At 28.6% G+C, this 12,883-nt stretch overlaps 2 protein-coding genes across 4 annotated transcripts in view; one reads left to right on the top strand and one right to left on the bottom strand.

The window, feature by feature from the left end:
- Window positions 1-12,883, top strand: part of LOC129919139 (translation initiation factor eIF-2B subunit epsilon-like) — an 80,547-nt gene that overhangs the window by 23,608 nt on the left and 44,056 nt on the right. The window lies entirely within an intron of this gene.
- The window catches only part of LOC129919133 (ATP-binding cassette subfamily G member 4), a 36,396-nt gene that overhangs the window by 4,139 nt on the left and 19,374 nt on the right, over window positions 1-12,883 (bottom strand). For all 3 annotated transcript variants that reach the window (XM_055999980.1, XM_055999979.1, XM_055999978.1), the window contains exon 2: window positions 5,246-5,447. In XM_055999980.1, the coding sequence (XP_055855955.1) occupies window positions 5,246-5,330 (85 nt within the window). In that variant the 5' untranslated portion in view covers window positions 5,331-5,447. The remainder of the gene's footprint in view (window positions 1-5,245; window positions 5,448-12,883) is intronic.

Raw genomic sequence — 12,883 nt, forward strand, 5'->3', positions numbered from 1 at the left:
TAAAAAAATATTACCATTTATTCTTGTGTAGATTTTCTGGTAACCGTATTTCGAGTGTCCCTGACCTAGGAAATAGCAATCAACTTATCTTAATATTCGAAAAGTGTATGGATGCCACGCTTTTGGGTTTATTTTTTGTGTGTTAGCATATTTTTGTTTCTCTGGGCACGTATGGTATATCAATCTTTATCTTCTAAAAAAGAATACGAAATAGCCAAGAGAAGTTTATATCTTTTTAGTTAAATAAATGGAATCAAATTGGCCGCAAATGAAAAAAAAACTGAAAAGTAATAGATGATTTCTTTTGCGAAGTTTTATCAAAGAAGCTTTTAGTAGAGTAACTAAAGCAAATTATTAGGGAACCCGGCCGAACAGCTCTGATTTTGACGATTTTTTTTTCAAACGTAGGGAATTAAAAATACTTTAAAGTCTATAGATTAAAAATTGCCGGTGTTGCCGTATTGTTTTTTTAAATTAAAATTAAATTTTTTTTTAACAAAACCATTTTTTTTTTTGCTTAAATTTCATAAAACAAATTATAGCAAAAGATTCTCTAGGTAATTTAAGGAAAATATATAAAAGGCTGTAAGGGACAATCTTCCATCGTTTAAGCGATAAATGCAATTTTCTAACATTCTGACCTCAAACACAAAAAAAATATTTTGAAAACAACGGCAACAACGGCCGGGTTCCCTAATATTGCCAATTTTTGAGCTTTAGTTACTCCACTATTTGATACGAATTTAAATTAAGATTAAGATTTTATGTTCTATTTAATTTCATTTTAAAGAAATTTAATCTACGAAAAATATCAATCTGCATCCACTTAAAATTATCATATAACTGACCAGATAGATAGTTGGGCGCCAGCTTAAAATGTGCCTTCATTATACTATGGATTCGTTGATATATCAATTTCTTAAAATTGTGTTAACCTTTGAGCTTAAGTCACGTAGACGACTGAAAGCTTGGGTTAACATTCACATTGAAAGGCCCGGCCCAAAAATAAAAATCACTCAAAGGCCCAAGCAACGGCAATGAGTAAGAGACTTGGACATGGACATTGATGAACGAACTTGCTTAAGTTCCTGGAACACTGAATGGGAACTGAAGCTTAAGATATAGTTCAGTGTCTATACATGTCAAAGCTATTCCAGCGATAGGTTCAAAAATGTTAATCAAGGTATGAGGCCAAAGGTGTTTGAAATTAATTTAACAGGTACACTTTTGAGCAAAAGACTTGCATACTCGTCTTGGACTCTGTGTTGCTGAATGTGAGTCGGGAAAATTATAGTTGAGACGACCGTCAGCGTGACAGGCCATTGCGGGGAGGGAGGGGAGGTCTTTTGTTCTGAGCAAGGGCCAGGGGCTTACAGTGCCCCCGAGAGACCCTTAACGAAAAATTATGTACACAAAAATCTTGTTTATATAAATAAAATATAACTCAGCAACTAGATCTCAAAGAAACTGGGTTTCATTAATCAATAAAGCTTAAAGAGACCTTTCTTTTGATGTCTTACTGGATGAATTTGGAGAAAATTTTTTAAAATGCATTTTTTTTCGGCAAGGGATTTTTTTCGAAAATCTGAAAAATATAAATTTTTTATTTTTCTTAATTAAATGCATTGGCCTGTTAATTGTGAACTCATATCTGTAAATTAAAACTTGTTTCGAGATTTTGGTCCGTTTGTTTCAGCAAATCAAAACGGCACAAATCTAGAAGCCGCTATTTCTACCTATGTATACCTTACCTACCTACCTTGCCTTTTTATGTAGCCTTCGTGACACAAATTTATTTTATTTGTTTTAGAAAAAAAGAACTTTAAAATTCAGCGTCTTAAAAAAATGAAGTCAAATGTTAATGTAGTTAATCGTTGTTAATGAATTAATGGAAAGAAGTTAGTACTGTGACTAAGTAGTTAAACTGCAAAATTAATAGCTGTTGCTTGCGATCTTACAGGTAAGAAATTTAATGCATTAATTATTTTGCAGGCTTTATTCTTCCCTGCAACACAGTAAACACATCATTGAATAGCATCCTATATGAAGATAAAAACCACCCAAAACAAGCGGATTTCTGAATGGTTTTTGGCCAAAATGACTTCCGTCTTAAATTAAGCGGAAATCCCCTTAATTTAGCATGAAAATCTTCTTATTATCATAAAAATAAGATTTTCATCTAAAATTAAGTGGATTTCCGCTAAATTAAGATGGAAGTCATTTTGCCAAAAAAACAATGCAGGACTCCGCTTGTTTATAGGTTTTACTTTTCCACGTGTATAAGATTAAATAACGTATAACGTACGTAATTAACGTACAATATTCAACATCACCCTAACTGTTAACGACTAAAACCATTATAAATCAATCAATCAAAATACCTTTTAAAGTTAACAGATTTCTGTTTAACCAGTTCCAATAATTGCCGATTTTTACAACTCTCAAAGTCTATCTTTTATTCTTTTTTTAGTTAAATAATAATTTTTTATAAATTGTTTTATTTATAGAATTTTGCATTTCCAAAAATAATCTCTCAATTCTTCACAAATAAAAACAACAGAAAAACCTTCAAAGAGCATCTATTAAATAAACATATCTACCGGCAACACGTTGGCGTATACCTATGTACGTACATATCTCTTGCAGGTTCATTCAACTTTTAAATTTGAATTAAAATGCGGAAACTAAATGCATGGCATAATGGTGAGATATGATGTTATTTTCCCATTTTTAAAACAATAAGATCGGATTTAATTAAAAATCACCTCTCTTGTGCCGAGGTGTTTTCTGTGTATATTTATATTTATGCCTTCATAAATTTGATGGCACACATCTCACAAAAAAAAAAACCGGCTGATGATTGCGTCTGCATTTTTCGGCGTAAAACTCTTGGAGATGTCGTGCCGGGCATTCTGTCTATCATTTGTATGCAAACAAAAATAAAAACTGAATGATGATAATGAAAACAATTATACATCCAAAATATTTAAAATAAGTTATCAGGCCAAATTTGTATGATGTGTGAATGAAATTATTATCAAAATGATAATATAAGCTTAATTCATTTTTGGTCATTGTAAAAGATCGAAAATAAATTGTAAACAAAAATATGTAATTGCACATTCGAAATGGGGGCATATCAGTAATAATTTAAAAAAATGAATACAAAAATAGTACGTATACGCCATGTATGACGGTGAAGAAGTTGTTTTTTCTTATGTCATCATCATGATTGTGGAAATTATTCGAGTTTAATTTAAATTTCTTGTACGTATAACAATTATTTTTCTATGAATGATTGTTTTTTAATTGATTTGAGCTTCTTCATTGTTCTATAAAAGCTATTATGGAATATGACAGCAATCACAATCAGAGACTACGTATGTAAATAACGACGATGCAGCACGTGTGAACTCAAAGTTAACATTTCGCTAGCGTTAAAGTCATCAAGAATGTTTCAAATAAATAAGATATGAAATAATGTCAAAAGGTTAATTGTAGCTATTGGAGGTGAGAGACAGCTTTAATTATTTATTTTACAAATTATATGTAGTGTGTCACTGAGAAACAAATCATCATCAATAAAATGCAGGATTGCAAGAATATGTTTCGTATCTCAAAAAAAAAAAAAGAAATCACACATTTTTCACATTATATTGTCATTATTTTTACTTGACAACTAAATAAATTTTATACCACCTGAGAGCTTATTATTTTGGCTTTCGATATTAACCTCATTCATGTTTGTACGACATCTAAAAAATAAGCTGCAATTTTTTAATGCAATAAATTTTCATCCAAGAATATGTTTCGTATCTCAAAAAAAAAAAAAAAGAAATCACACATTTTTCACATTATATTGTCATTATTTTTACTTGACAACTAAATAAATTTTATACCACCTGAGAGCTTATTATTTTGGCTTTAGATATTAACCTCATTCATGTTTGTACGACATCTAAAAAATAAGCTGCAATTTTTTAATGCAATAAATTTTCATCCAAGAATATGTTTCGTATCTCAAAAAAAAAAAAAAAGAAATCACACATTTTTCACATTATATTGTCATTATTTTTACTTGACAACTAAATAAATTTTATACCAACTGAGAGCTTATTATTTTGGCTTTCGATATTCACCTCAATCATGTTTGTACGACATCTAAAAAATAATCTCCAATTTTTTTAATGCAATAAATTTTCATCCAAAAATAAAAAAAAAACTTTTTTTTCTTCCAACTCGATTTTGTCTATTTTTTATTTGACAACTTATAATAAATTTTATTTCATTGGAAAGCTTATCATTTCACCTTTAAAAATATGCCTCAACCATATCCGTACAACTCCTACAAAAAAAGTTACAAGTTTTTAAAGACAACCATGTCAAAATTAAAACTGAGATTACATTACTTCCCTCATTAAGAGCTGTCAGCAAACGATCATCCACAGGTGTTTTGTTCTCGTTCGTCTCGATTTCGTTAAGCGAACCACCCGAGTGGGTGGTGTTAAATTTTTTCGTTACGAAATTTCTTGATTCTATCCCCGCGCTCAAAGCCCGCTATAAAATCTATGCAATAGCTTAATAAAAGGATCTCTAGTAATTATTAATATCATAATGTGCAAGACATAAATGTTGACCTAAAACTAAAACAGTTACCGGCGCCTTTTTTCATGTTTTTAAACATTTTTGAAGTTGTTTTAACTAGCTACGTATTTGTATCATAAATCATAAAAAATATCACTGTCACCCCAAACGAGTACTTTTTTTAAAAACAACTTAGTGAATACAAATTAAAAATACAATGTCTGTTGCTGCAAATTAAATAACATGCAAATGGTTCTTTGGCCAACCCTCAAAATTATAATTTAAACAAACAATCCCAAGTCAGGGTTTGAGAAATTTTTTTTTTCTTCGAATTTAAAATTCCAATCATTCTTTCTACAAAGACATGTCGGCAATAAATCCATTAAATTTATACAAGTACTCTATATTCTTGACACTTACAAGTCAAGTCGTAGCGTCGCGTCGTTTTCAAATCGGCTTATAAACTTTATAGGTACTGTTACCTCACAATGAAATGAAATAAACAATATACAAAACTGTCTAACATAAGTTTCCTGATCGTGTGTGTGCGTGAATATATTGACCCTTTTAGCCTTTTAACATTGATTTAATATTACTTTTTTTCGTTAGAAATGAAAAAAATACATAATATTAGAATATTTTGAATACTTTTTATACTTACAATAGTTTTTACGTTCGGTAACTGTGTAGTAGACATCTTGAAATTCCACATCTTTTGATTGTTTTATACATGTTGTTAGATCCATTTTGATGGTTTTTTGTTTGTTTGTTTGTTGTTAGTTAGTTATTATTGTAACCTTATAAAATTAAATGATCTGCACGTGAGACGCATTGAAATTGTGGCAATTAAAGCGGCTAATAGTCTGCAATAAAAAAAAAAAGAAATAAAAATTTGTAAACAAAATATTTTGAATTATTAAAAATTAGTAACTTTGTTGCATCTATAAGGTTAAGGTTATCGAAAATTAAATTGATAATAAATTTATAAGTTCGAGGTTTGACGAGTAAGTTTATGTCATTTTTTCGATTTATTAGATGAAGAAAGAAAATAACCATGAATTTAAAAGTAAACAAAATTACAAGACATTAATTTGAATGTTTATCACAAACATTAGTTTAAACTTTGAACCGACTATCCCAACAAATAATTTTGCTTCAGTAAAATTTTACAGAAGCTTCAGTAGCATTTATGAAGCTTTACATAAGCAAAATTATTGTATCTTTGGATAAAAAAAGGTCTTTAAAACCAAAAACAGAAATTCTTATCGAGACACTGCCACTAACCAAGATCACTTTGGTTTAATTAGTTGGAGTAAGTTTAGAAGACGTCCCTTATATTTTTTTTTCTTAAGTACCACTCAACAACTAATTGCCTAATAAAATGCCGAAAGAATCTGAAATCCAGCTATACTGTAGAACTTTTAATAGAAAGTAAGTTGTGTCTTTTGTGAAATATATTGCTTGGATAAACCTGTGCTAGTGTTGCCACCCAGTATTTATTCAGATATTTAAAAACAAAAATATTAAGGACTATTTTGCTCACTATTGCTCAATTTCAAGCAAACTTTCAAGTTGACGAACTTGAGAGTTGACTTCAACTCGGAAGTTTTTTTTAAAATACATAAGAAAATATAAAATGCAATTATTTTCCTTTTTATCTAAGTTGCTTTTGTTTTGGTGTTTTTTTAAGGAATTTGCCCCGCCAATGTTGACGGAAAGGAATATTAATTCGGTAACACAATAAATTCCAACAAAATTTTGACAGAAAAATAAAAAAAAAATCTGAAGCAAACTATCAAATTTGGTCGGCAAACTTCTACTTTTTCGGGAAGTTGAGAAAACTGGAAGGTGATCAAGTCTCGATTTTAAAATCAAAAGTTGAAAACGTCAACTTGGAGTGAATGAAACCGAATTCGGAAGTTGAGGATTAAAATCCTCAAGTTATGTTCAACTCCGAGTGAACAAAATGGCCCTAAATTGTTTCGTTTTGAAAGTTGATAGTACAGTTTCTTGAAAAATGTAGTAACAAATGGGAGTAAAAGAGTAAAAAAACACCAAAGTTTGGTTGTTTACCTATTTCATGGTTAACAAGTGCTGCGATACAAAAGTTTTTTTTTTTTAAATATACTATAACACAATACAATGAACACAATGAAGTCTAAGTGCATTCATTTAAATCGAATCGAAGCACTCTTTTTAATAAACTTTCTCCTGGTCTGTTATCGTTCTCAAAAATACTCTGACATTTTTCGTTTTGTCGAGGTGAAAAATAAATATTGCGGGGGCGATCAAATTTCAGAAACACAAAAACGAAGGTATTTAGTCAGTAAAAAGCTAAAAGTGGCAAATATTAAATTGATTGATGGAACTAACAGATTCAAAGTTACAAAGTTCCCGTTGTTGTTACTTTCAAAGCAAAAAGTAAATTTCAGAATCATCAAAGTGGAGACATTTGATACAAAGAGAGAGATTTTGATTTTTTCTTGTTTTTATCATTTGAACGGAAATTTGTGTAAGACGACTAATCGGTGCGTTCAATCACCTATCATTAGGTGATCTCTTCGTTTGTTTGATTGAAAAATGGTGCGTCAATTTGTATAATTAAAATAAGTGAAAGATATTTTACATTAACCCATACCGACAAGATAGTTTTTGTTAACAAAAAAGAACAGGGTTAAATTGATGCCATTATTTACCAATCGTATAATTAAAACGAAGTTTAAGACATTTATGAACGAAAAATTGCTTTCTTACAAAGATGTCAAACGAACAAGTCACTTAAAAAAATATTATTAATTGCGATCGAAGAAAAGTAAGAAGCACATATGCAAATCAGTGTTTGTTGATTGTTAATAATCATATATTAATTGAATGAGACTTAAAACTAATGCCTTCATATTATTTCCCAGTCGACACTTGTCATAACAGATTGTATCTATTAATATTTTGATATCGTATTAAATAAATTCTTGTAAAATAATTTATCAATACTGTTGTTTTCTCTTAGATTTGTCTATTAGAAAAATTGTCAAGTTTGTGATTTGACAGATTAATGAATTTAATGAAAATAATAAAAGAAACAAATGAATTTCTTGTTAATAAAATTGAAAACAATTTTTTAATTCTTGTTTTCGTTTTTATTGTGTCCGGATATAACTTGCAGATAATGCAATTTTAAATAAGATCAACCTATCTTTAAATTGAAATCTCCTATATTGCCAATTGCATATACAAAGATACATATTTTGTTATCAACTAAAATAACAATTTTAATGAAAAGATTTGATTCTCAACAACTTCATTCTAAAAAAAATTGTGGTTCTGATAACAGAGATAGACTTAATTAACTCGCACTTGAAAAATTTAAAAGATAGTGTTTTATTAGATAATACAGCAACGTCAAGAGATTCATTTAAAGTAATCAATTTATTTGTTACTCATAAACTACTTGACGTACAATCAAAGTATCAATGTTAATCAATTACATACATGAAATAGAGATTTTTACAATTTAATCCAAAGGCTTTGTTGTAATTTTAATTGATATTTAATGAGATACATTATAAGATTTACAGCGTTTTATAAAACTGAATTAAATTTAATTGACATAAATTTAAATATGTAAGTGTAAAGCTAACTGAAAACTTAATAATAAGATTTTAATAGTTTAAACAACGAAATTAGTGTAACTTAAATGATATATTTGAAATTATTTATTTGGTTTTATTATTCAGAAACGTGCCACAGTTAATTTCAGTTTTAAAAGTAATTTCATAATTTTTTGACGTTTTTTTTGACGTGAACCGCGGCTGTATTTACGAAAAAGCGTGACTCATTGTCACGTTCTACCTAAGTCTGTTAGCAGTGTGGCCAAGTCATATGAAGTTCTATAGAGACCTATAGAGTCAGCAGATCAGGTTGATTTGTTTTTTGAACCAAAGGTCTGGGGTTCGTATCCCAAGACAGTCCAGTGCTTTCTTTTTGAAGCATATTTCAGTGTGTCACCCTAATCTAATTTTTGAGTTCATTATACCAACTTTAATATTCCTTTTGTGTAAATATTTAATTCGATAAACAGTGATTCATATAAAAAATTAAATCAATTAATTTTTATTTCGATATATTTATGGAAAGAAAAACTTGATTTTTAACTAAATCTATTTGTTTGAATCACTTATGACGGAAATCACCTAACCATGCAATATTGCTCATTCTTAAATCAAAAAGCTTGGCATCAAAGCCAATGATTCATTATCGAGTATCCGCAATAGTAATTAAAATGCTTGTCAAATAATGATCATAAATAGCATTCTGTACCTATAACTTCTATATTTACGAGTATGTATAACTTTATCAAGAATCTCAAATAAATTGTTGGGTTTAATTAAATCAATACAATAGAAAACCCTCCTCAACTATGCAATGAATGTAATAATTTATCAATGATCGGTTTGCATTTGCATTTAATTACATTACCTTTAATGGATAAATGCAATATTAAATAGTTTGCACTCATATAGTTTCCTTTAGGGTTAGAATTGGATTAGCAACAAAAAAAAAAATTATCACAAATCAACTAAAAGTTTATACCAAGTTACATCAAATAAAAATTCAATTTTGAAACTTGACAAAATTGTACTTTGACTTCATTAAGGGGGTTTTTAAATCACGACAATTTTTTTAAATTAAAAAATTTCTAATGCCATTAATATCGTCAAGTCTATGCGACACATTTGTGCACCTATTTAATGTTTCAAGTTAAGTAATCTTCGAAGGTATTTATAAACTTGTGGCTTTAGTAATGAATCAAACAATTGGCAAAGTCATTTATAACTTATGAGGTATAAATTCATCATCATCACAAACTTATAAGTTCCAAAGGTGAAAGTCATAAAAAAATCACCATCGAAATAACTTAAATTTAATTTCTGATTTTTTTTTTTTTGTATTGATGGTTTCTGGAAAACAAAACATATATTTCAAATAAAAAACCTTTCATCTGGTTTTGTAATTGAAAGTGATCATCCATCTTTTAATTTGTAAAAAAATAATAATTAATTTCTCTTCAAGGCCACAAGACTTATAAATTAAGAGGTAATTAATTTTATTAAATTGAATACTATTTTTAATTGTTTCGTATTTTGTTTTTACATAAATGTTTGTGTTTTCTTTAGTTAATTTTTAGTGAAAATAAGGCAGATGTTGCATTTTAAAAAACCAAATATGTTTTTTTTATCACTTGCACAAAATACTCTTGATATTCCGAAAATATGCTGAGAAGATGAGGGGGCTCTAGCACCTCCAGCATGAAAAAGCACCATCGGCCGTTCAACAGCTTGGAAGTATTTTCTGTAACCAAAGAGGAACCATCTGTTACAAACCCCTTCAAGAGTTATTTCTAGGTCTAAACTTCTTAAGTCTTAAATTCCTATGACGAAAAGACTGATCGATCGATAGCGTTACACTTAAAGTTCTTCAAAATTAAAGCGCTTCGGTATTTTAAGACTAGATGACCTTGACAAAACCTATAATTCCTTCCTTTTTGAAAAACCCCCAGGTGCCACAAAACAATTTAATGTCATGTCAATGTGTCATTGAAAAATAAAAAAATTGCAAACAAACATACCAAAAATAACATAATACACACCTATCGTAGATTATAGGAATAGGTACCATTAATATTATTTAAGTGACTTCTGCAATTAATCCCAAAAATAGAATCGCATTATTATGATGTTTGTAAGAGTCTTTTCATGGTTAAAGATTTGTTAATAACACGTTCCATAGCTTGGTTAAAATTTTTTTTGATTTGTTTGTATTTAAAAAAAAAAAAATGAAACTTGATCTAACTTAGCTCGAAAGTAACTGTATAAGACCGTAACATGTTTATTTATTTTTTTTTTTGTGTTCTATGTTGCTTAAGATTCAGTGATGTAACATAAGATTAAGTGATGCGATTAATGTATGTATTAAACGCTGCCGCACCGGCTCGGGTGCTTGCCGCATATCTTGCGTTTGTTGACTTTATAGAATAGAGGTTTAGATCGGTCTCTACTATACGTGGCTATTTGTTTAGAGGGAATATATTGTTTGAATAAATTACTTTTTATTTTGAAATTGAAAGTGATTTATTTTTATATTTGGTATGTTGTTCTAACGGATGCATGTTATTATATACGTTTCGTCATCGAAATTCATTGGACTATGGAATGACTATAAAATCGTTCTGTATATGATAAATAAAATTGTTCGCTTAGATCTAATATTTCAATTTGCATATTTAGTTGCAAATTTTGAGTTGAGTCACAATGTCATATTATTTGCTATTCTCTTTAATATTTAGGTTTATCTATTGGTTAGTGATAAAATCAAAACAGGTTTGTCAAAAAGCACACTTATCTTGAATTTACTTATTTTCATGCGCATTGACATATCAGTTACCTAAGGTTATTTTACACAACAATTTAAAACAAAAATTATAAGATCAATTCGAAATCTAGATTAAAATGGTGTCTTTATTTGAAGACAATTCTATAAAAAAAGAAATGGTATATTAATACATATTAACATTGCTGATATAGGATTGAGTACGAATGTAAAATTTTAGGCGGTGTTTCAATATTATTCAACCATCTTGTTTATAGATTTTTAAATATGAGCTTAATAACTGATCTAGCTAACCCGACTGACTTTATTACACCTCAGAATCAATAAATGTAGTGTTGACTAACAATTAATTATAATAAATAAATTAATTTAATAATTAAAAATAAAACATTTTAAATATTTTAATAACCTTGAATTATTATTATGGAGCGATATCATGTTCGTTACACTGTTACTTTGTGTTAAACTTTTTCATGTAGCATGTAAAAGAGATGGCGTTGTTTATGAATTTAAATAGTTTTAAACGCAGTGAATTTAATTATTTAGTCAATGATTACCATGTTTGTTCTATTATAACACTGGGTCACTGTGGTGTATGAGTAATTTTTTTTTTATAGACATTTAGAATGTTATTTAGATTTGAATCGCAACAGTTATATGAAAATACTATTAATATCAGTTAAGATGTTTAAGCTGCATGTTGGAGATAGGAGGATTGTTGCACGAAGAGAACCAAAGGAAAGACTGATCCGAACCTGGAACACGATACATGGAAAAACTTCTCTGAGTTAAGTTCTCGACAATAAGTGCAGCTATAATAAAAGCAATAGGAGGTCCAACAAAGTACTGATGATAGAGAATATTTCTGAGAAGAAATAAAAAAAAAAAAACACTGCACCATTAAAACATTAATCTTTTACACTTAAAAATGTGAATGGTACGTAAAAAAAAAAAAAACAATTTTTCGGTATAATCACTACTCACTTTGAGCTCTCGTGACCTCGTGTGAAAAATTTTAGCACTTTTAACGTATCTTGAAACGATTAAAACCGCATAAGAAAAAAAAAGAGTCATGTGTGCAATTCACACGTGGTAGAAGTGAAACCTTAACAAAAAAAATTTCCTGCAAAAAAAAAGAAGAAAAAATCTACCTATTTTTTATTCTATCTCCTTTAAATACATGTTTTTTATATGACAACTTATATTAATTTTATATCATCTGAAAGCTTATTGTTTCAGCTCAAAATATTTATATCGTCCATAAAACATCTACAAAAAGAGCTTATTTTTTTCAAACCAAATCACTTTTCATCAAAAATGCAAAAAAAAATCTCTCTTTTAACATCATTAAATATATTTTTTTTAATGACAACCTATAGTAAATTTTATATCATCTGAAAGGTTATTTCACCTTTTATATAAAAAAAAAAGAATTTTTTAAAGCCAACTATGTCAAAATTTCAAGCTGAGATTACGGTACTTCATGCACTGGTCATCGTCAACATAAATGTTTTGAGGTATTTTTCAAGTTTTTCAATTTAAGATTGTGTACTTGTAGAGCTCGTTATTTGTGAACTTGTAGAGCTCGTTATTTGTGATATTACAAATGAAAGGTTATGTTATCAGCATTCATATTAAATCAAATTTGTATGTGCACTAGATCAAAAGATATAACGTGTGTAGAAAAAGAACATCTTTTTACCGTTATCTCAGAATTTTGAATATGAAATTAATTGAAATTTTGTACATTTATAGTTTATTTAATTACCTATCTACAGTACAAATTTCATTTATCTATCTATTAAAACAAAAAAGTTATAACAAGTTGAATGTTCGTGTCGCGTTTTCGTTTCATATTATTTCAAATCACTACGGTACTAAAGAAGTTTTCACTTCAAAAAAAAAACATGTA

Source organism: Episyrphus balteatus, chromosome 4, assembly GCF_945859705.1.
Source record: "Episyrphus balteatus chromosome 4, idEpiBalt1.1, whole genome shotgun sequence".
Lineage (NCBI taxonomy): Eukaryota > Metazoa > Arthropoda > Insecta > Diptera > Syrphidae > Episyrphus > Episyrphus balteatus.